Source organism: Cherax quadricarinatus, chromosome 39, assembly GCF_038502225.1.
Source record: "Cherax quadricarinatus isolate ZL_2023a chromosome 39, ASM3850222v1, whole genome shotgun sequence".
NCBI classification, from domain to species: Eukaryota; Metazoa; Arthropoda; class Malacostraca; order Decapoda; family Parastacidae; genus Cherax; species Cherax quadricarinatus.
The window spans coordinates 20,940,845-20,966,093 of NC_091330.1; the positions used below are offsets into that span (position 1 = coordinate 20,940,845).

Consider the following 25,249-nt stretch of genomic DNA (forward strand, 5'->3'; position numbering starts at 1 on the left):
TTCATTTAATCTTGTTTACTCACCTCTCACTCTACATTAAAACTACAGATATTTTAAGGTAAGTAATGAGTGGACACGATTATTATATTATAGCTTAATAATAATAATATTAATATTAGTACATATGTATTATTGTAATAATAATGATTATTAATATTATTATTAATTTAGGGCACTGGAGCACAGATCCACTGTATAGCACTTTGTCTGGATTTTTTGGGTTATCCTAGGTAATTTATAATATGTATGATAACTTGACTTACGTGTACCAGTGAGAGAGAGAGAGAGAGATACAGAGAGAGAAATACAGAGAGAGAGAGAGAGAGAGAGAGAGAGAGAGAGAGAGAGAGAGAGAGAGAGAGAGAGAGATACAGAGAGAGATACAGAGAGAGATACAGAGAGAGATACAGAGAGATACAGAGAGAGAGAGATACAGAGAGAGAGAGATACAGAGAGAGAGAGATACAGAGAGAGAGAGATACAGAGAGAGAGAGAGATACAGAGAGAGAGAGATAGAGAGAGAGAGAGAGAGAGAGAGAGATAGAGAGAGAGAGATAGAGAGAGAGAGATAGAGATAGAGAGATAGAGAGAGAGATAGAGAGAGAGATAGAGAGAGAGATAGAGAGAGAGATAGAAAGAGAGGTACAGAGAGATACAAAGAGAGATACAGAGACAGCCACATTCAGTCAGCCAGTCAGCCAACTACCCACCCACCCATCCAGACACCCACCCACCCACCCATCCAGCCACCCACCCATCATTGAGCCACCCACCCACCCATCCAGCCACCCACCCAGCCACCCACCCATCCAGCCACCCACCCATCCTGCCAGCCAGCCACCCACCCGGCCAACCACAGACCCGGCCACCCAGCCAGCCAGCCGGATACGTATTACACACGTTCCAGAGTTGTTTCTCTTTACTTAGGGTATAGGTTATACAACATTCTGGCAGGATGACACTACCAGTGGTATTCTCCCATTCCACTGTGTCGACAATACATAAAGATAATAGTAACATATGATACTGTATGCGATGTAAAATTTACAATACATATCACTACCATGTATACATTATATACAGTACATAAATAATTAAAATACAACAATAGAAGTAAATTATGGTAAAAAGAATGAAATAATGATTGTACATTACATTACAGTATTATGTAGGTAGTTTATATAGGAAAGTTTTGACATTATGCCCTACCCAATATGTCGGCAATTTTCAAAGGTTCGACTTACATCCATTTCGACTTACGACCGGTTGGTCGGAACCAAGCTTGGTCGTAAGTCGGATGGTAGGTGTATATTTTTTAACAAGTCGGCCGTCTCCCACCGAGGCAGGGTGACTCAAAAATAAGGAAAATTCCCAGAAAGAAAAATACTTTCATCATCATTCAACACTTTCATCTCACTCATACAAAATCACTGTTTTTGCAGAGGCATCCAGATACAACAGTTTAGAAGCATATACAGTGGACCCCCACATACCGATGGCATCACATAACGATTAATCCGCATACCGCTTGCTTTAATCGCAAAAATTTTGCCTCGCATACCGCTTAAAAACCCGCTCACCGATTTTCGTCCGAGACGCGTCCAATGTGCGCCCTCAGCCAGCCTCACATGTGCCGCCGGTGGCATTGTTTACCAGCCAGCCTCCGCGGTAACATCCAAGCATACAATCGGAATATTTCGTATTATTACAGTGTTTTCGGTGCTTTTTCTGGAAAATAAGTGACCATGGGCCCCAAGAAAGCTTCTAGTGCCAACCCTACAGCAATAAGGGTGAGAATTCCAATAGAGATGAAGAAAGAGATCATTGATAAGTATGAAAGTGGAGTGCGTATCGCCGACCTGGTCAGGTTGAACAAGAAACCCCAATCAACCATCGCTACTATTGTGGGCACCAGAAAGGCAATCAAGGAAGCTGTTCTTGCCAAAGGTTTAACTGTGTTTTCGAAACAAAGATCGCAAGTGATGGAAGATGTTGAGAGACTCTTATTGGTGTGGATAAATGAAAAACAGCTAGCAGGAGATAGCGTCTCTCAAGCGATCATAAGCGAAAAGGCTAGGAAGTTGCATGAGGATTTAATTAAAAAAATGCCTGCAACTAGTGCTGATGTGAGTGAATTTAAGGCCAGCAAAGGTTGGTTTGAGAGATTTAAGAAGCGTAGTGGCATACATAGTGTGATAAGGCATGGTGAGGCTGCCAGTTCGGACCACAAAGCGGCTGAAAAATATGTGCATGAATTCAAGGAGTACATAGACAGTGAAGGACTGAAACCTGAACAAGTGTTTAATTGTGATGAAACAGGCCTGTTTTGGAAGAAAATGCCAAGCAGGACCTACATTACTCAGGAGGAAAAGGCACTCCCAGGACACAAGCCTATGAAAGACAGGCTTACTTTGTTGATGTGTTCCAATGCTACTGGTGATTGCAAAGTTAAGCCTTTATTAGTGTATCACTCTGAAACTCCCAGAGCGTTCAGGCAAAAGAATGTCCTCAAGGAGAATTTGTGTGTGCTGTGGAGGGCAAACAGTAAGGCATGGGTCACTAGGGACTTTTTCTATGACTGGTTACACCATGCATTTGCCCCCAATGTGAAAGATTACCTAACTGAAAAGAAATTAGAACTTAAGTGCCTCCTGGTGTTAGACAATGCCCCTGGTCATCCTACAGACGTGGCAGAGCGACTTTATGGGGACATGAAATTCATTAACATCAAGTTTTTGCCTCCTAATACCACTCCTCTCCTGCAGCCCATGGACCAGCAGGTTATTGCAAACTTCAAAAAACTGTACACAAAAGCTCTGTTTGAAAGGTGCTTTGTAGTGACCTCAGAAACTCAACTGACTCTAAGAGAGTTTTGGAGAGAGCACTTTAATATCCTCAATTGTGTAAACCTTATAGGTAAGGCTTGGGAGGGAGTGGCCAGAATGTGTAGACAAAAGGGATTTTGAAGGGTTTGAGGCTAACCCTGAGAGGATTATGCCAGTTGAGGAATCCATTGTGGCATTGGGAAAGTCCTTGGGGTTGGAGGTTAGTGGGGAGGATGTGGAAGAGTTGGTGGAGGAGGACAATGAAGAACTAACCACTGATGAGCTGATAGATCAACTTCAACAGCAAGAGGCCAGACCTGAGGAAATTGGTTCAGAGGAGGGGAGAGAGAAATTGAAGAAGTTGCCTACTACAAAGATTAAGGAAATGTGTGCAAAGTGGCTTGAAGTGCAAACCTTTTTTGATGAAAATCACCCTCACACAGCTATTGCAAGCCGTGTTGGCAACCTGTACACTGACAATGTTGTGAAACACTTTAGGGAAGTCATAAAGGAACGAGAGGTACAGGCCACTATGGACAGATATGTTGTGCGAAAGAAGTCCAGTGACTCTGAAGCTGGTCCTAGTGGCATTAAAAGAAGAAGGGAAGTAACCCCAGAAAAGGACTCGACACCTCAAGTCTTAATGGAAGGGGATTCCCCTTCTAAACACTAACACTCTCTCTCCCCTCCTCCCATCCCATCAATCATCACCAGATCTTCAATAAAAGTAAGTGTCATGTAAGTGTGCATGCCTTTTTCAGTTTGTGTGTATTAAAATTAACATTTCATGTGGTAAAAATTTTTTTTTTTCATACTTTTGGGTGTCTTGCACGGATTAATTTGATTTCCATTATTTCTTATGGGGAAAATTAATTCGCATACCGATTATTTCGCATAACAATGACCCCTCTTGCACGGATTAAAATCAGTATGCGGGGGTCCACTGTACATGTATAAAGATTATAACATATTCCTCCAAACTGCCAATATTCCAAACCCCTCCTTTAAAGTGCAGGCATTGTACTTCCCATTTCCAGTACTCAAGTCTGGCTAAATAAAAGTAACTGGTTTCCCTCAATCCTTCACTAAATATTACCCTGCTCACACTCCAACAGCTCGTCACGTCCCAAAAACCATTCATCTCCATTCACTTGCATCTAACACACTCACGCAGGCTTAAGAACATTTTTACTTATGTACGTAGGTGAGGTGACAACAACAACAACGGCTACTCCTACATCTTTACAGTTCCCTGCCCCTAAAACAGCTCCTATTATGGCCTAACTACTTGTACTGCTGCACTGACCCACATGGAACCAGTAACGACCAACATAAAGCTGCTAAAGATGTAAAAAGCTGACCAAACACGACTAACAGAGGACTGCCCGGCATACCAAACACCAGCCTGCTGCCAGACGACATCCCAGCCAAGCAACAGTTTTTTTTTTTTTTTTTTTTTTTTCAACAAGTCGGCCGTCTCCCACCGAGGCAGGGTGACCCAAAAAAGAAAGAAAATCCCCAAAAAGAAAATACTTTCATCATCATTCAACACTTTCACCACACTCGCACATTATCACTGTTTTTGCAGAGGTGCTCAGAATACAACAGTCTAGAAGCATACACATATAAAGATACACAACATATCCCTCCAAACTGCCAATATCCCAAACCCCTCCTTTAAAGTGCAGGCATTGTACTTCCCATTTCCAGGACTCAAGTCCGACTATATGAAAATAACCGGTTTCCCTGAATCCCTTCACTAAATATTACCCTGCTCACACTCCAACAGATCGTCAGGTCCCAAGTACCATTCGTCTCCATTCACTCCTATCTAACACGCTCACGCACGCTTGCTGGAAGTCCAAGCCCCTTACCCACAAAACCTCCTTTACCCCCTCTCTCCAACCCTTTCGAGGACGACCCCTACCCCGCCTTCCTTCCCCTATAGATTTATATGCTTTCCATGTCATTCTACTTTGATCCATTCTCTCTAAATGACCAAACCACCTCAACAACCCCTCTTCTGCCCTCTGACTAATACTTTTATTAACTCCACACCTTCTCCTAATTTCCACACTCCGAATTTTCTGCATAATATTTACACCACACATTGCCCTTAAACAGGACATCTCCACTGCCTCCAACCGTCTCCTCGCTGCTGCATTTACCACCCAAGCTTCACACCCATATAAGAGTGTTGGTACTACTATACTTTCATACATTCCCTTCTTTGCCTCCATAGATAACGTTTTTTGACTCCACATATACCTCAACGCACCACTCACCTTTTTTCCCTCATCAATTCTATGATTAACCTCATCCTTCATAAATCCATCCGCCGACACGTCAACTCCCAAGTATCTGAAAACATTCACTTCTTCCATACTCCTCCTCCCCAATTTGATATCCAATTTTTCTTTATCTAAATCATTTGACACCCTCATCACCTTACTCTTTTCTATGTTCACTTTCAACTTTCTACCTTTACACACATTCCCAAACTCATCCACTAACCTTCGCAATTTTTCTTTAGAATCTCCCATAAGCACAGTATCATCAGCAAAAAGTAACTGTGTCAATTCCCATTTTGAATTTGATTCCCCATAATTTAATCCCACCCCTCTCCCAAACACCCTAGCATTTACTTCCTTAACAACCCCATCTATAAATATATTAAACAACCATGGTGACATTACACATCCCTGTCTAAGACCTACTTTTACCGGGAAATAGTCTCCCTCTCTTCTACACACCCTAACCTGAGCCTCACTATCTTCATAAAAACTCTTTACAGCATTTAATAACTTACCACCTATTCCATATACTTGCAACATCTGCCACATTGCTCCTCTATCCACTCTATCATATGCCTTTTCTAAATCCATAAATGCAATAAAAACTTCCCTACCTTTATCTAAATACTGTTCACATATATGCTTCAATGTAAACACTTGATCTACACATCCCCTAACCACTCTGAAACCTCCTTGCTCATCCGCAATCCTACATTCTGTCTTACCTCTAATTCTTTCAATTATAACCCTACCGTACACTTTTCCTGGTATACTCAGTAAGCTTATTCCTCTATAATTTTTACAGTCTCTTTTGTCCCCTTTCCCTTTATATAAAGGGACTATACATGCTCTCCGCCAATCCCTAGGTACCTTCCCCTCTTTCATACATTTATTGAACAAAAGTACCAACCACTCCAACACTATATCCCCCCCTGCTTTTAACCAAGCAACAGTTATCACTAAAATAACTCCTTAACAACTCCACTAGTGTTCTCATGGGATACAAGAATAGAAAAAGCAAGACCAAAACAGACACGAAACCTCCTAGAAAACTGTTACCCATAATGTCTACCCTGAAAGACGCCAGCGGATCTTCCACCCCCCTCACCCCCACCCAGACCAACACAACAACAACAATGGCAGACGACTCCAAAACCTTCTCCAGATTCTCTCAACACTCATCCTCATCCATGACTCGCACCCAAGCTGACTTGTCTACAGCTACGAATAACACCCGAGACCTCTTCACCGCAAACGGCAACAAAGATTACAACTTATCAACACCCAAAGGTATAGCACAGAAATTCAGTCCTCAACAACGACCCGACTCCACTGATAAAATTCTACAGGAAAATAGTATGCTAAGACGAAAAACGAAACCTATGAAAAACTCATTGGGGACCTAGAGTGCTCTCTACATACCCAAAATAGGAGAATTAAAGACCCTGAATATCATCTTACGACACAAAACTCAAAGATTAATGAACTAGAAAACAAAGTGACATTATTAATAAACTCGTCTAAAGAACAAGCAAACCTACATTCAACTATAGACACACATACTAAACAAATAAATTCCCTCATTACCAAGCTGTCAGAAGCTACACAAGATTGGAATTTAAACATGGAATCCCAGTGGTATGCATGCTTCCAGTATCAAAGGGATATGACTGAACAAGACAAGCTCCTAGACTCTGTCATTTTAACCAGCTCTACCTTACCACCAGATACAAACAATGAGAATTGCACCATCAAAGCACTCCAACTAATAAAAGATGAGATAAAAGTTAACATTAAAACCAGTAATATCAAGGAGGCCCGACTGCTAGGCAAGCCGGGTCAACAACAAAGTGTTAGGTTAAAATTCAGTTCCACTGATGTAAAAATGATCTAATAAGTTCCCCCATCAAGAAACGGAGAAATGTGTCTATAAATGAATGCCTAACTAAAAAATGTCAGAACCTATTATACAGACTTCAAAAACTTAAGCGGGATAATGCATCAATAAAACAGTGTCTTACTCGTGATGGCATTATCGTGGAAAAAATTATCAGACACAGGTCATAGGTTTGAAATAACAAATGATCAAAAACTAGCATATTTCCTCACAATCACTGGTTTGACTGAACCTTGTTAAGCCATATCTCAACACATTATCAACCATGTTCAGTGCTGTAGTATAGTAGAATTTACCCTTATTCTAATCCATATTTTCATGACTGTTAGTGAATAACAGTAATTAATTCCCAGCTACTTAAGACACCAAAGGCACTATTCAAGGTGCTAATCCAGGTACTTAAGTGTTTTATTCTCTGTCTTATTTTATACTTGAAATCATTACTTTTAACTTTGAAATAATCAAGGTGCTAAAATGTTTTATTTTAATATTAGGTAGCTCCATTATTTTTTAGATTTAAATTAACTACCTTAGTTCATAAGTTCATAATTGTTAGTGGTTTAACTTTCTTCATACATAAGTTCATAATTGTTAGTGGTTTAACATCAATGCTTTTGTACTTTTGTTCTTTAATAATTGTAACAGCTATTTCTCTACATACCCCTTATGAATGCAATTATCAATCCTGATATCAACCTCTTATTGAACAGCACACATAGTCCTAACAGTAATTGCCATTACTACACTGCTAGTCAGGCTAATACCCTTCTCAGTGTCAGCAAGAACATTACAGTCTTCAACTACAATGTTAGATCATTGAGTACACACTATGATGACCTCATTGCACTACTTAAGCCTCTAAATGCTACTATAACTTTCTTTATACTTACTGAAACCTGGCTCAGACAAGATCTGACAAACATATTTACCATACCTGGTTACACAGCCATACATAACTGCAGGCCCGGCCAATCAGGAGGAGGCACTGCCATCTATTACTCTGATGAACTAGAATGTGTGAATTAACTAATGTACGGGACGAAAACAGTGAACATATAATAGTTAAATTCACATCAAGAACACTTAAGAAACCTATAACAGTTGGTGCAGTCTACAGACTACCACACTCAAACACTTACACTTTTAGCAATAACCTTAGGAACATGATAACTGAGTCAGAGTTGAATAAACACCATCTGATACTAGCAGGAGATTTCAACATCAACCTTATCCAAGCAACCGACCCTCCAGTAGTTGATTTCACAAATGCTATGAACAACAACTTATTGCTACCCTCTACAACAAAGCCAACAAGAATCTCTGACACTAGTGCCTCGTTACTCGACCATATCTCGACCATAATATCCCCACTACAAGCAGGTATAATCACAGATAACACCACAGATCACTACTCTACCTTTCTCATAACCAACTTATCTAAACTGACTCAAGAAACAAGAAAGATCTCATTTCGCCTGCATGACGAGACATCGATAAACAACCTAAAACTAGCTCTAGGTGCCACTGATTGGCAGAGAGAGCTAGATGACAGTAATAATATCGATAAAGATATCAAAATTTTTTTACATAAAACCCTAAACCTCTACAACAAACATTGCCCAGTCAAAACGAAACAGATCACAGAAAAGAGGCTAAACAGCCCATGGCTAACTAGAAGTATCCTCAAATCTATTAATAAAGAACATCAAATTAAAAACAGTTCAGATTAGGCTTAATTACTAAAGAATTTACTAAAAGATACACTTCAATACTCACAAAACTAATACGTAAATCAAAGCAAATGTATTATGAAAATAGATTTAGTGAAATGAAAGGTGACATGAAAAGTACCTGGCAAACCCTCTCCAAAATTTTGGGCTCAAGAAAACTGACTGGAAATAGAGAGATAGACTTAACTAAACCAGATGAACCTCACACGCAACCTATAGACACGGCCGACAAATTTAATGTCTTTTTCTCTACTGTATCATCAAAGCTAGCGAGTCAAATTCCTAGCTCAAATACCCATCCAAGCGAGTACCTCACTGGCAACTATCCAAATACTCTATTTCTAGCTCCAACTAATCCCACTGAAGTCTCACTCAACATTAAATCATTAAAAAACAAATCAGGTGATCTAGATAACTTGCCGCTATTCATGTATAAAAAAAGCTGCACCAGAACTGTCGCTCATTATTGCAACAATGTTTAACAAATCTATAGCTTCCTCAACCTTTCCATCCATACTCAAGACAGCAAGGGTCACCCCGATCCACAAAGGTGGAGATCCAACTGATTTGAACAATTACAGACCCATATCAAACTTGCCCTTACTCTCCAAGATATTTGAAAAAATAATACACAAGCGACTTTACTCCAACCTTACATCCAACAACATACTTAACCCATGCTAGTTTGGATTTAGACCAAAAAAAAGCACGATACTATTATACAAATGCTTGACCTAATATACACAGCTCTCGATAAAAATGAATATCCTCTGGGGTTCTTTATCAATCTAAGAAAAGTGTTTGACACAGTTGACTACAATCTCTTGCACCTCAAACTGAATCATTACGACATAAGAGGACATTCGCCTGGTCACAGACTGGGCTGCGGGGGCGTTGACCCCCGGAAGTCTCTCCAGGTAAACTACCTAAAATCCTATCTTAATGACAGACACCAGTATGTACATGCAAATGGAGTCAACTCCGCTATCCAACCTGTAGCTGTAGGAGTACCCGAAGGTAGTGTCCCAGGCCCACTCCTCTTTCTCATCTACATCAATGATCTCCCCAATGCATCCCAACTCCTTATATCAGTTCTATTCGCAGATGAAACTACATATGTCTACTCCCATTCAGACCCAGCTGTGCTTGAAAACACTGTAAACAATGAACTGCTAAAGATATATGCTTGGATGATGACCAACAAACTCACTCTCAACACAGACAAAACATACTTCATGCTGTTTGGCAACAGAGCCTCAAATATTCAACTCAACATATTGTTAAATGGTTCCCCTATATCAAGACACACGGAAGGTAAATTTCTAGGTCTTCTCCTTGACTGTAATCTTAAATTTCGGTCCCATACCCATCACACAGCCAAGAAAATTTCCAAATCAGTAGGAATCCTCTCCAAGATATGCTACTATGTACCACAAATGACTCTCCTTACCTTGTACCACTCTCTAAATAGTCAAGGTTAATGTTTTAGTAGCTGACCTATATTCAGCTGACTAGTGTACAGTGAGAGAATCATAGCAGAAAAAGCCAAATATATCTATAAGCTCAAGGAAAGTCAGGTTGTAGGTGGCATTACTCCCCTCAGTGTTTTAAAAATGGCTGAGTCAGCAGAACAGGTCAGGAGACAACAACACGACACAACCCCCGATAAATGGAATTGAGGGGGATTTGGAAGGATAAAACCATTGAGTAAACCTTTCTGGTCTACCAGAATGGAAAGGAGTTAGAAGTTAATTGGTGAAGCCAGACTGTGAAGTGAGGTGGGAAGGGGAGTGTGTAATAAGGGGTTAACTGTAAGGGGTTTGTGAAGTTAAGGGAAAAGTGAGCAGTGAAGAGGGTTTTGAAGAGGAAATTTTACTAGTAATTCAGTGGTGATTGCTAAAGCAGATACTAAGTGTACTAGGGACTGGAAAAGAGAAATAAATATTATTGTATATGAGTAAATAATGGGAATTGACACAGTTACTTTTTGCTGATGATACTGTGCTTATGGGAGATTCTAAAGAAAAATTGCAAAGGTTAGTGGATGAGTTTGGGAATGTGTGTAAAGGTAGAAAGTTGAAAGTGAACATAGAAAAGAGTAAGGTGATGAGGGTGTCAAATGATTTAGATAAAGAAAAATTGGATATCAAATTGGGGAGGAGGAGTATGGAAGAAGTGAATGTTTTCAGATACTTGGGAGTTGACGTGTCGGCGGATGGATTTATGAAGGATGAGGTTAATCATAGAATTGATGAGGGAAAAAAGGTGAGTGGTGCGTTGAGGTATATGTGGAGTCAAAAAACGTTATCTATGGAGGCAAAGAAGGGAATGTATGAAAGTATAGTAGTACCAACACTCTTATATGGGTGTGAAGCTTGGGTGGTAAATGCAGCAGCGAGGAGACGGTTGGAGGCAACGGAGATGTCCTGTTTAAGGGCAATGTGTGGTGTAAATATTATGCAGAAAATTCGGAGTGTGGAAATTAGGAGAAGGTGTGGAGTTAATAAAAGTATTAGTCAGAGGGCAGAAGAGGGGTTGTTGAGGTGGTTTGGTCATTTAGAGAGAATGGATCACAGTAGAATGACATGGAAAGCATATAAATCTATAGGGGAAGGAAGGCGGGGTAGGGGTCGTCCTCGAAAGGGTTGGAGAGAGGGGGTAAAGGAGGTTTTGTGGGTAAGGGGCTTGGACTTCCAGCAAGCGTGCGTGAGCGTGTTAGATAGGAGTGAATGGAGACGAATGGTACTTGGGACCTGACGATCTGTTGGAGTGTGAGCAGGGTAATATTTAGTGAAGGGATTCAGGGAAACCGGTTATTTTCATATAGTCGGACTTGAGTCCTGGAAATGGGAAGTACAATGCCTGCACTTTAAAGGAGGGGTTTGGGATATTGGCAGTTTGGAGGGATATGTTGTGTATCTTTATATGTTTATGCTTCTAGACTGTTGTATTCTGAGCACCTCTGCAAAAACAGTGATAATGTGCGAGTGTGGTGAAAGTGTTGAATGATGATGAAAGTATTTTCTTTTTGGGGATTTTCTTTCTTTTTTGGGTCACCCTGCCTCGGTGGGAGACGGCCGACTTGTTGAAAAAAAAAAAAAAAAAAAAAATGAGTAAAAGAGCAAAGAGTGAAAATGGCAGGCATTATGGGGGTACAGGCTGCCATAATTATATTTATCTTTCTTCTTCAATTCCATGAAGAAAGAAATCAGTCATAGGGGCTGGAAAAGGTGAATAGAGTAACAGCGCCCTGGACAGTAAAAGCCCAACAGTTGCCATCCTACCAGAAAAGTAAATCTCACTATCGCCGCAAGGTATGGCAACACCGCATACCCAAACAAAAACAGTGGCACACAGCTCTTATTGTAGCGCTCTTAAGTGGTGATATCCAAATTAATCCAGGACCTCAAACTATTGTGCAGAGGCAAAACAGACAGATAAATGATGGCGATAATGACAGTATAGTAGCTAGGGATGATAACCTTAACTCCATATGTAATGCATACATAGGTCAATGTGAGACAATACAGCCATTATTATCTCAAACATTACCAAACAGGTGCATACACTGTACTAAAGTACGCATGAAAAACAGAAAAGGCACCTTATGTAAAATGTGTAAGGGGTGGGTGCATGATGGATGCATGTACAATTATAGCAACGGTGCCAGAATTCATTTTGTGTGTAACAAATGCACTTTGGCACAGTTACCCTTTAGCAGTGATGACATTGATTTACCTAATTTTAATACAAATGACCCCTTGGCATATATTGATGATTATAATTGTTTCATAAAAATAGGCCTTCACTTTATTCATGTTAACGCAAGATCACTTTTCCCAAAATTGGCAGAGATTAGGATTCTAGCTAATAGAACTAGGGTGGCAGTTATATCCATCTCTGAATCTTGGTTGGATGATACGGTGACTGACGACGAGGTCAAAATAGAAGGTTACAATATAAAATGCTTAGATAGGAACAGAAAGGGTGGTGGAGTATGTGCCTACATTAGAAATGACTTAGCTTACAACCCAAGACCTGATTTAAATAACAATAAACTGGAGATTCTATGGTTTGAAGTGCTGCTTCCCAAGACTAAACCCATCTTAGTAGGAACTAGTTACCGCCCTCCCACCCAGGACCAGTTCCTAGAAGACTTTTCCAGAGTCTTGTCCGGAGTTGAAAATAATTGCGAGACAATAATACTGGGCGACTTCAATATCTGTTTTCAGCAGCAAAATAACGAGCTATGCAAAAGGTATAAGCAAATTCTAGGATTAAATAGCTACACTCAACTAATTAATACACCAACCCGGATCACACAATTCTCAGCCACCCTAATTGACCACATACTTTGTAACTGCTCTGAGAACATTAGTCAGTCAGGCATCATTACCACAGGTCTTAGTGATCATTTCATCATTTACTGCACCAGGAAAATCACTAGGGATAGGATAGGCCTACACAGGACAATAAAAATGAGGTCAACTAGAAACTACAGTAAAGAAACACTGGTAAATAGGCTACACAATTGTGACTGGACAGAGATAACAAGTTGCACGGACGTAAACGATGCCTGGGAAAAATTCAAAACAATGTTCACTACCATCCTTGATAATATTGCACCAGTTAAAGAGGTTAGGATTAAACGAAGAACTGAACCCTGGATGACTACTGAGATATTAGATAATATGAAATTCAGAGACCAGTTGCTAAAAAGATTTAAAGCAAACAGACAGGATATTGCAGCACTAAATGAATTCCAAAGGGTGAGGAACAGAGTACAGAGACTTATAAAAGGAGCAAAGGCAAAGCACTATTGCTCAAAAATTGACGATACTCGGGAGTTTGTTCCACTCATCCACAACTCCATTACCAAACCAGTGCTTTCCTATGTCCTTCCTGAATCTGAACTTTTCCAACTTGAAACCACTGCTGCGAGTCCTGTCTTGGCTGGATATTTTCAGCACGCTATTGACACCCCCTTTATTTATTCCTGTTTTACATTTACACCTGGAGTTTACCTGGAGAGAGTTCCGGGGGTCAACGCCCCCGCGGCCCGGTCTGTGACCAGGCCTCCTTAGGTCAGTGTCCCAGGATGCGACCCACACCAGTCGACTAACACCCAGGTACCCATTTTACTGATGGGGAACATAGACAACAGGTGGAAAGAAACACGTCCAATGTTTCTACTCTGGCTGGGAATCAAACCCAGGCCCTCACCGTGTGAAGCGAGAGCGTTAACCACCAGGCCACCAGAGCCGCTAATTCTGCATCTTTCTAGAGAGTGCAAATTCAGGGCCCTCAGTCTATCCTCATAAGGAAGATTTCTGATACATGGGATCAACTTTGTCATCCTCCTCTGTACGTTTTCCAGTGCATTTATATCCATTCTGTAATATGGTGACGAGAACTGTGCAGCATAATCTAAATAAGGCCTAACCAAGGATATATAGAGTTGAAGAACAACATGAGGACTTCTATTATTTATGCTTCTTGATATGAAGTCAAGGATTCTGTTAGCTTTATTGCAAACACTTATGCACAGTTGTCTTGGTTTCAGATTACTGCTAACCAGAACTCCTAAATCCTTTTCGCAATCAGTAGTATTAAGACCTACAATATTCAGTTTATAAGTGGCATGGTTATTGTCCTGTCCAACATTTAGCACTTTGCATTTGTCTATATTAAACTGCATCTGCCACTTCTCCGACCACTGCATCAGTCTATTCAAATCATCCTGGAGTGCACTAATGTCCTCAATAGAATGAATTGGATGGTCTATTTTGGTGTCATCAGCAAATCTGCTTATGTCTCTGTTTATTCCCTCATCTATATCGTTCATGTAAATTGTGAACAACAAGGGGCCCAACACCAACCCCTGTGGAACACCGCTAGCGACGTGCCCCCAATTCTGATTTCTCCCCATTTATGCAAACGCTTTGCTGCCTATTTGCCAATCACGCCTCTACCCAGGAAAAAATTTCTCCTTCTATTCCGTGTGTCTTAAGTTTCCTCAAAAGTCTCTGATGTGGAACTCTATTGAAAGCCTTACTGAAGTCCATATACACGATATCATATTCGTTACCATGATCTACCTCCTCAAACACCTTAGCGAAAAAAGTTAGTAAATTCGTAAGACAGGAATGCCCCTCTGTAAAACCGTGCTGAGATTCATTAACTAATTTATGCTTATCAAGATGGCTACGAATTGCTTTGGCAATTATTGATTCCGTAAATTTTCCCACTATGGAGGTAAGGCTTATTGGTCTGTAGTTCGAAGCTAAGGACCTGTCACCTGCCTTGTAAATAGGTATTACATTTGGCATTTTCCACTTATCAGGCACTATGCCAGTTTGTAGTGATATGTTAAAACGATTAGCCAAAGGTATGCTAAGTTCCTCTTTACATTCCTTTAACACCCTTGCAAACAGTTCATCAGGGCCTGGGGATCTGCTAGGTTTTAATTTCTCTTAGTCTGAGGACCATGTCACTAGTTACTGCAATCGTGCAGTTTATTATCGTCTTGTTCTACATAATTTATTGTTTCTGGAATTTCGCTAGTATCTTCCTGAGTAAAAACTGAGAGGAAGTAAGAATTGAAAATTTCACACATATCCCCATCACTGTCAGTGATCTGACCAGAGTTACTCTTAAGTGGGCCTATCTTGTCTCTAATATTACTTCTGTATACCTGAAAGAACCCTTTTGGGTTAGTCTTCGAATCCCTTGCGACCTTAGCCTCATAATCCCTTTTTGCTTTTCTTAATCCTTTTTTTCTCTAATTGAATATATTGATTTCTTAACTGCTCATCCCCTCTTTTGATATGCATAAAAGTGCCTCTCTTTTGACCAATGAGATGTTTTAATCTATTGTTCATCCATTTGGGATAATTTTTGTTAGATCTAATTTCCCTACTCGGAACAAAAGTTGACTGAGCAGCTAGAACTATGCTCTGAAAAACGTCATATTCGCAACCAACACCAGCTACCTGACCCATAGTCAGATCATCCCAATTTAGCCCACCCAGGCAATTTTTCAGTCCCATGAAATCAGTCAATCGAAAGTCTGGGACAGAGACTTGATTGCAGTTTACTGGGTAATTCCATAATATATTGAAACTAAGTGATTTGTGATCACATTCTCCAAGCTCATCATTAACCTCAAGATTATTAATTAGTGAATCTTTGTTGGCAAGAACCAAGTCAAGCAGATCGTTTCCTCTAGTTGGTTCTGTCACAAACTGTTTTAAAAAGCAATCCTGAACTGTATCAAGAAAGTCACTAGACTCAAGATTTCCTGTTAAATTGTTCCAATCAATTTGTCTGAAGTTAAAATCCCCCATTAACACAACATTTTCATATCTAGACGCCTTATGAATTTCATCCCATAGTGGCTTACTGCACTCCCTATCAAGGTTTGGGGGCCCATATATCAAACCCAAAATTAATTTTTCATACCCCTCAAGAAACTGTAGCCAAACAGATTCTGTGTCCGATGTTTCTATTCTTATATCATGTCTAACACAACAATTTAAATTATCTCTGACATACATTGCCACTCCACCACCCTTCCTGTTGACTATCAGTGTGGAATAGTTTATAACCCTTTATGCTGTATTCAGAAGGCATTTCTCCATCCTTCAAGTTGAACCATGTCTCAGTTATAGCAATAATATCTATATTACCTGCACTTGCGAGTAATCTTAGCTCATCTATGTTATTTCTTAGACTCCTACTATTTGTATAATAAACCTTAAGGGAGCTAGTCACTCATTGCCCTCTACTACCTCTTTAAATAACAAAAAGGCACAATACCATGACTGGAACGATACACAAATAACCCGCACATAAAAGAGAGAAGCTCACGACGACGTTTTGGTCCGACTTGGACCATTGACAAAGTCACACAGTGTGACTTTGTCAATGGTCCAAATCGGACCGAAACGTCGTCGTAAGCTTCTCTCTTTTATGTGCGGGTTATTTGTGTATACTACCTCTTTGTTTGTTGATCAGTTGCTTTGCCTTTATTAGGAACTTTATTTTGAATATTGTCTTTGAAATTAACAACAATAAACCATCTCAGACCATTAATTACCCAACAAAAGGCTGCAGTCAGAATGATAACAAATTCCCACTACAGGCAGCACACTCCACCAATATTCAAAACTCTAAACCTACTCACCATACAAACATCCATACTGCACTGTTACAAAAAACGCGATTCTAAAAGCTTAAGAGATCTCCAGTGAATACTAGAAAGGACGACCCTTCTAGCATCCAGCCTGTTACTGGGTTTTCGTAACAAGTAGTCAGTATCCTTGTCCAATTATCCATTAAAATTCAGTATTATTCAATAGTGCTTCAGGATTACAACTGGTAGGCTACTAACTAGAGAAATTAAAATTTAATAAATTTATTAATCATTAAGTTGTCTAGAGGTATATTATCAAATTAAATTAATCACAGCAATCAAAATAAAATCAATCTCTCGAGTTCAATATTATTGTGTTGAAAGCACATATCACATTTATAATTCTTAAGTACCGTCTGGTACATTAACATTTAATAAGATATTACAAATATGTACAAGTAAGTTTGTGTATGCGTGTAAGTGCTCTAAGTAGTTCACTATGTCTCACGACTCGACTAGACTTAAACAAGTGACTGACAAAGTCCTCTAATAAACTAACTTCTTGACCGACTGGCAACCAGAACAGTCTGCTTGAACAATGAAAAGAATGCTAAGCCCAATAGCCATATAACAAGCGACTGCGACACAATCAGGATCAAGGAGATAATATAACGACACTAAGTAGGGACCATCAGCAGATCCTCCACAAAAGTTACAAAACTCCCATACTACTGAATCTAAGTTCAGCATAGGAAAAACCCGACTGTGACAATACACAGAAACCAGTACAAAATTAGGTCAGAAGCTATAGCTCGGGACCTGAGATGCTCAGAGTGTCTATGTGACACACAACCTCAGTACAACGTCGAAAATCACTAAGTCTATACAATGTTCTGTGAACAGAGTTCTACAGAACTAACAAGAATAATGAGACAGACAATCTGTCCAACCACCAAGCGAGTCTAGAGCAGACTGAATACTTCACGAGAGGTGAGGACACCCCCCCCTCGATCACGTGATAGCCCCGTGGACAGCACAGCTCAGAAGCCGGCAGTATAACGAGCGACAAGCGATAATTACAGTAGTTTGACAATCAAGACTTGAACTGAGCACATATTATGTACATCCTAACAACATAAGTCAAATAAGAATATAAAGCAATATATTTACGATTTAGCTATTATCGCAAATATAAGCAATATAAAATTATATGAAAAGATAATATACATTATATATATACATAATAATCATTGTAACCCATTCAGGGGTTGCAACACCCCCCCCAACACGACAGACGGTCGCACTAGGAGTTGCATTAATGTCTTTCACATTATTACTGATTACTCGTATCAATACAATTTAATATAAATATTAATCAAAGTCTCTCTTGTGCCAAGCACCGCTACAATTTCACAGTGTCCGTCACTATGATATGCCCCTAGTACTAGGGCAGTACACAGTATTGTATCTCTACATACTCGTGGTTATATACATCAGTGTAGAGACAGGATAGCGCTGACAAGGAGGGCACGTTGAGGCTCGATCATAGTAGAGGAGACTGCATTCCACTCTTAATTAGTGGTTGTGGAATGCGAGGCAGTATGAACATCTGAGTATGAAACAGCTTAAGGTGTGTAGTGAGGGGGGGGTCTGCGACAGGACAGTGTTGCGTCACGCAGTACATCACCCGCACCACACTACCCACTCAACACTCAGCTTGTCTCCTCCTCACACAACAATACTGTGAATACATAAATATAATAATTAGACATGACATGAGTATATATAGTTAATATGGGCTGGAGGGATTAAGTTACTTTAATGAATTTGACATAGCAAGTAACAAAAGGTATTTGGGCATAAAATTATGTTAATTTAATGTAACTGATAATTATTAAGGACGAGACAGAGCATCAGCAATTACATTATAATTACCACTTATGTGTTTTATACTAATAGAATAAGGTTGGATTCTGAGGGCCCACCTCATGATCCTAGCATTTTTACTTTTCATAGTGTTTATGTAGGTGAGTGGACTGTGGTCTGAAAAAACGTTAATTTTAAATGGGGAAGTGCCCAAATACACGTCAAAATGTTCCAAGGACACCACAAGAGCTAGAGCCTCTTTCTCAATAGTGGCATAATTTTTCTGGTGTCGTTTAAGCTTAGATGAATAATAACATATAGGATGGAGAATATCAGTGGATGTTGACTGTTGGAGCAGCACAGCGCCCACTGCATAACCACTCGCATCTATATGTAAAAAGAAGGGAAGATTGAAATTAGGACTCTTCAACACAGGAGCAGAGGATAGCAAGCGCTTCAACCTTTTGAACGAGTCTGAACAATCTCTAGTCCAGGTGAACTGAACTTTACTACTAGTAAGCTCAGTGAGAGGAGCTGCAATCTGAGAAAAGTTTGGACAGAACCTGCGATAATATCCTGCTATACCCAGGAATCTCTGTACTCCTTTCCTATCCTGTGGCACTGGAAATTCAGAAATTGCACGAACCTTAGCCTCAATAGGAGCAACCTCACCTTGGCCGATACAAAAGCCTAGATAGGTAATCTTGGCTTGACCAAAACTACATTTAGCTAAGTTAACAGTGAAGTTGTAGTGCGCCAGTCTCTCAAACAATGCTCTGAGACGCGTCAACTGCTGTTCCCACTCGTCACTGTACACCACTAAGTCATCAAGGTAGGCTTCTACTCCTTCTAAGTTGTGAGTCAACTCGTTCATTATACGTTGGAATGAAGAAGCCGCATTACATAGGCCGAAGGGGGTGACGAGGTAGTTAAACAATCCATCTTGAACAGTGAAAGCAGATATTTCTTGAGCACGTTCAGTAAGCAGGACTTGATAATAGCCTCGTAAGAGATCTAAACGGCTGACAAACTGGGCTCCTGACACACGATCAATAAGGTCGTCAATGCGAGGTAGAGGATAACCATCAGGCAAGGTGACAGAGTTCACTTTCCTGTAATCAGTGCACATCCTGAAACTACCGTCAGGTTTAGGCACTAAAATACAGGGAGATGCCCATGGACTTTTACTGCATTCAATAAGTCCGTGAGATAACAGAAAATCAACCTCTTCTCTCAATGCTTTATGCTTTGTTGGACTCATCCTATATGGTGATTGCTTAATGGGTGATGCTCCCTGTACATCAACGTCATGTACACCTAGAGTACAACGCTTAGGAACATCACCGAACAATTTACGGAAATGCAAAATCATGTTTTTAATATCACCAGCTTTATCACTCCCAAGGTTACTAAGAAAATCGTCTAGTGATTGTAGAGTCACTGAATTTTCTAAACGAACCTCTATACCTCTAGAGATGTCAGGTAGACTGACGTTTTCTTCCTCTGTCCTAGGAAGAATAGAAGTAGTAGGTAGAGGACTAGCGTAGTATGCCTTGAGCTGGTTAACATGGTACACATGATTAGATTTCTTTTTCCCAGGCGTACGTACCAAATAATTTACGTCGCTAAGCTTTTTCACTACTTCCAGGGGACCATCATACCTGGCTTGTAGAGCATGACCTGGTACTAATTTCCGAGCCATCACCTTATCTCCTGCTTTAAAAGAATGAGAGACAGCATGCTTGTCATAATGTTGCTTCATTCTAGCTTGGGCTGAAACTAGGTTTTTCGAAGCTAGCTCTCTAGCGGCTGTCAAATGTTGCTGCATTAATGAAGGTGAAGTACTCAATGATGGATTTGATTTTCCTATCCACACGTCTTTCAACACTGCGAGAGGACCATGCACTTGGTGTCCGAATATTAATTCAAATGGACTAAATCCGAGACTTTCTTGCTCACTTTCTCTCATAGCGAACAGAAGAAAAGGTATACCCTCATCCCAGTCTCTAGAAAAATGCTCACAATAAGCTCTCATCATAGACTTCAATGTCTGATGAAATCTCTCTAGAGCACCTTGTGACTGTGGATGATAACTGGTTGAAAGTACAGGCTTTATACCTAGGTGGGATAATGCTTCTCGAAAGATCTTAGAAGTGAAGTTAGATCCCTGATCTGATTGTATCTCTCGTGGCAATCCAACCTGGGAGAAAAATTTCATCAGCGCTCTCACAATAGCACGAGCATTAATTTTTCTCATAGGAATAGCTTCGGGATAGCGTGTTGCAGCGTCCATAATAGTAAATAAGTATTGGTTTCCTAGTTTGGTTCTAGGCAAAGGACCAACACAATCAATAATAAGACCTGAGAATGGTTCACCATGCACGGTGATAGGAATGAGAGGCGCAGGTGGAGGTGTGTGCGCTGGCTTGCGTGTCACTTGACACACGTGGCAACGTCGCACATGATCAGCTACTGTTTCCTTCATCTTTGGCCAAATAAAATGTTTTGCCAGTTTACCGAGTGTCTTCTTGACACCCAAATGTCCTCCAATAGGACTATTGTGAGCAAAATCAATGGCTTGTTCACGAAATGTAACTGGTAACACAACGAGATGCTTGACTGTGGTGGAAACACTATCAGCTGACAACTTGCATGTATTTTTCTCCATCAGTACACCATTACTATAATAGTAACAATTATTGAGATCCTTTGCTTCACTCTCAGTAACTGCTATATCTCTCAGTCTTTCCAGTGACTGATCAACAAACTGATTCTTGATTAAATCATCATGAGTTAGAAATTTAACGTCAGTTGTGTCCTGACTAGGTTGATGACCAGGGGGAGTCAGTGTTAATGATCCTGGGCGCAGAGCGTCACTAAACAACATATTCAACCCCAAATCATCGTCATCAACTAACTCAACAGGAGACAAGGAAGGTTGTTGAATCTTTGACATAGCTCTAGTAATTGCGCTACAAGCTTCAATGGCATAATTATCATCAGTGTTATTATCAATCACAAGTGGTTCTTTACATATACCAGCATGAAGGATATCGTTCCCTATCAACAAGTCCACTGACCTGATGGGAAATACACCACTGGATATACCCACTGAAATATAACCAGTATAATAGCTTGTTTCAATATAAACTTTGTGCAGAGGCACTTTTATAACAGCCCCTCCATAGGCTTTAAACAATACATCTATCTTGCAATAGGTATCATCAGTTATGGGCAGTACATCTTCTCTTAATAACGTGAGATAACTGCCAGTGTCTCTGAAAGAAATTACCTCAGTTAGATGTGATTCGTCAAATCCTACTTTATCTCTCGAAAAGTAAGGACTCATCGCTGAACGAATCTTTTCGTCAGATACACTTTCTGACGCTAGTCATCTATCCTGAGTAACATTATCTAAAACAGTAGGATCAGAGGTATTACTAGGATTTTGGTGCCTTTGTTGCTCGGAAGAGGATACGACTTGTGTGGGGGCGCCAGCCGCACGACTGCTTCTCATATCTCTTTCTAACTTATAGCAATACTCTCTAGCATGTCCTTTTCTGTTACAATAGGTACATTTAACTTTCTTCTTCTCGATATCAGATTTCTGTCTAGCCACAGAGACAGATTCAGGATTGTGAGTTTTCCTGGTAAAGGTACGAGAAGTTACAGTAGCAGGTACATCAGGCCGGCAATGAGCAGCTGATTTAGGTTGCCAACTTCTAGGACAATCTTTAGTTACCTTGTTTCTTTGTGTTTTAGTATGTACAAGTTTGTGAGAAATCTCGTAATTGTCTGCTAATGCTGCAGTTTCCAGAATATCTGAGGTAGTATGATCGATCAGATATTCTTGTATGTAAGCAGGCATACAGTTGTTAAACTCTTCGTGTAGTAACAACTGAACAAGACTGTCGTAGTTGTTACACTTGGCAGACCTACACCACCTCTGAAATGCAACTTTTTTCTCACGAGCAAACTCTACACAAGTTTGATCTTGTCGTCGTTGTAACGTACGAAATGCTCTTTGATAACTTACAGGTAACAAGTTATACGTCTCTAGAATTGTTTGTTTGACAGCGTCATAACTAATGTACTATTGTGTCAGTGAAGGAAGGAGCGAGCGAGAACTGAGCTACACTAGGCTCGGACACTAGGCTCACTTCTGCCTTAGTTGCTCTTTCTTCAACTTAATAGAGCCATACTTCCTAATTGTGACACTAGGCTTTCAGAATCTGAATCATAATCAGACATCTCTGTATAAGCAGGAAACAATATATCTTTAATTAACGCTCTGACAGTTTCTGCGGTGTAATTCCTGTTATACGTCACACCGAGATATTTGGCTACTTGCCAACACGTCTGAAGTTTTAATGTACTTAACTCAGACAAAGTCAGAGTATCAATTAACTGTTTCACTTTGGCATACATCACGAAAATAATTGTACTACGAGAGAGAGATTATGGGAAACTATAATCCTAATAGGAATTTTAGTGTTAGTTGTCTTAGAGTTAGAACTCATAAACAGTATTTCCATCTCCTTGGATCAAGAGACTCAGTCAAGTACATACATCCACCTGGTATGTTGTACAAGACTAAACTCAAAGTCTTCAGATTAGGAAAGTACTCAAAGTTTTTGATCATAGAGTTACTAGAATGTCAAACTGGACAATTTCTCCAACACCTTGGATCAAGAGCCTCCTGGACAGGCCCCCATTTGTTACAAAAAACGCGATTCTAAAAGCTTAGAGATCTCAAGTGAATACTAGAAAGGACGGCCCTTCTAGCATCCAGCCTGTTACTGGGTTTTTGTAACAAGTAGTCAGTATCCTTGTCCAATTATCCATTAAAATTCAGTATTATTCAATAGTGCTTCAGGATTACAACTGGTAGGCTACTAACTAGAGAAATTAAAATTTAATAAATTTATTAATCATTAAGTTGTCTAGAGGTATATTATCAAATTAAATTAATCACAGCAATCAAAATAAAATCAATCTCTCGAGTTCAATATTATTGTGCTGAAAGCACATATCACATTTATAATTCTTAAGTACCGTCTGGTACATTAACATTTAATAAGATATTACAAATATGTACAAGTAAGTTTGTGTATGCGTGTAAGTGCTCTAAGTAGTTCACTATGTCTCACAACTCGACTAGACTTAAACAAGTGACTGACAAAGTCCTCTAATAAACTAACTTCTTGACCGACTGGCAACCAGAACAGTCTGCTTGAACAATGAAAAGAATGCTAAGCCCAATAGCCATATAACAAGCGACTGCGACACAATCAGGATCAAGGAGATAATATAACGACACTAAGTAGGGACCATCAGCAGATCCTCCACAAAAGTTACAAAACTCCCATACTACTGAATCTAAGTTCAGCATAGGAAAAACCCGACTGTGACAATACACAGAAACCAGTACAAAATTAGGTCAGAAGCTATAGCTCGGGACCTGAGATGCTCAGAGTGTCTATGTGACACACAACCTCAGTACAACGTCGAAAATCACTAAGTCTATACAATGTTCTGTGAACAGAGTTCTACAGAACTAACAAGAATAATGAGACAGACAATCTGTCCAACCACCAAGCGAGTCTAGAGCAGACTGAATACTTCACGAGAGGTGAGGACACCCCCCCCCCTCGATCACGTGATAGCCCCGTGGACAGCACAGCTCAGAAGCCGGCAGTATAACGAGCGACAAGCGATAATTACAGTAGTTTGACAATCAAGACTTGAACTGAGCACATATTATGTACATCCTAACAACATAAGTCAAATAAGAATATAAAGCAATATATTTACAATTTAGCTATTATCGCAAATATAAGCAATATAAAATTATATGAAAAGATAATATACATTATATATATACATAATAATCATTGTAACCCATTCAGGGGTTGCAACATGCACCTACTACATTCATAGAACACTTAACTCTGATATAAACCCTCCCCTCAAACGTCTCCTTACCAACCTCAATGGAACACATGACCATAACACAAGTCATAGATCACTCTTTGATGTTCCTTGTGTCCATCTCACACTTTGCAAAAACTCAATGCACATAAAAGGCCCTAAAATCTGGAATTCATTACCTGTGAATATAAAAGAAACACTGTCTGTTTATAAATTCAAGTCTCTTCTCAAAAATCTCTTACTCACCCACAAGTAAATAAATACTGAATAATTGTATCTCATAAATTGTATCTCATAAATGTTTCTCATTATTGTATCTCATAAATGTCTAACCTGTGACCCAATCAAACTTTGTTTTTGTTTTTAAATACATTACCTAACAGAATACTCCATTCTACTGAATGCTCAGCAACACAGTAAATGACCATATGACCTGTCTTTGTAATACTCATTTGTGCTAAATTGTTATCTGTTTACAATAATGTTTGTTAATCTTAAGTTAATTTTAAGCCTGCCCATAATGCTCTACATACAAGGGGCTTTGGCATGTTGCACTGTAATAACTGTATTCC

At 39.8% G+C, this 25,249-nt stretch overlaps 2 protein-coding genes across 6 annotated transcripts in view; both read right to left on the reverse strand.

Annotated features, from left to right (window-relative positions):
• Positions 1-25,249, reverse strand: part of LOC128696388 (uncharacterized) — an 853,106-nt gene that overhangs the window by 242,636 nt on the left and 585,221 nt on the right. The window lies entirely within an intron of this gene.
• On the reverse strand, positions 16,719-24,635 carry LOC138853777 (uncharacterized). The gene is made up of 2 exons (XM_070092519.1): positions 18,713-24,635; positions 16,719-18,679 (listed from the first exon to the last, which is right to left on the reverse strand). Exon 1 carries the CDS (start codon positions 22,093-22,095, stop codon positions 18,775-18,777), a length of 3,321 nt encoding a protein of 1,106 aa, XP_069948620.1. The 5' UTR covers positions 22,096-24,635; the 3' UTR covers positions 16,719-18,679; positions 18,713-18,774.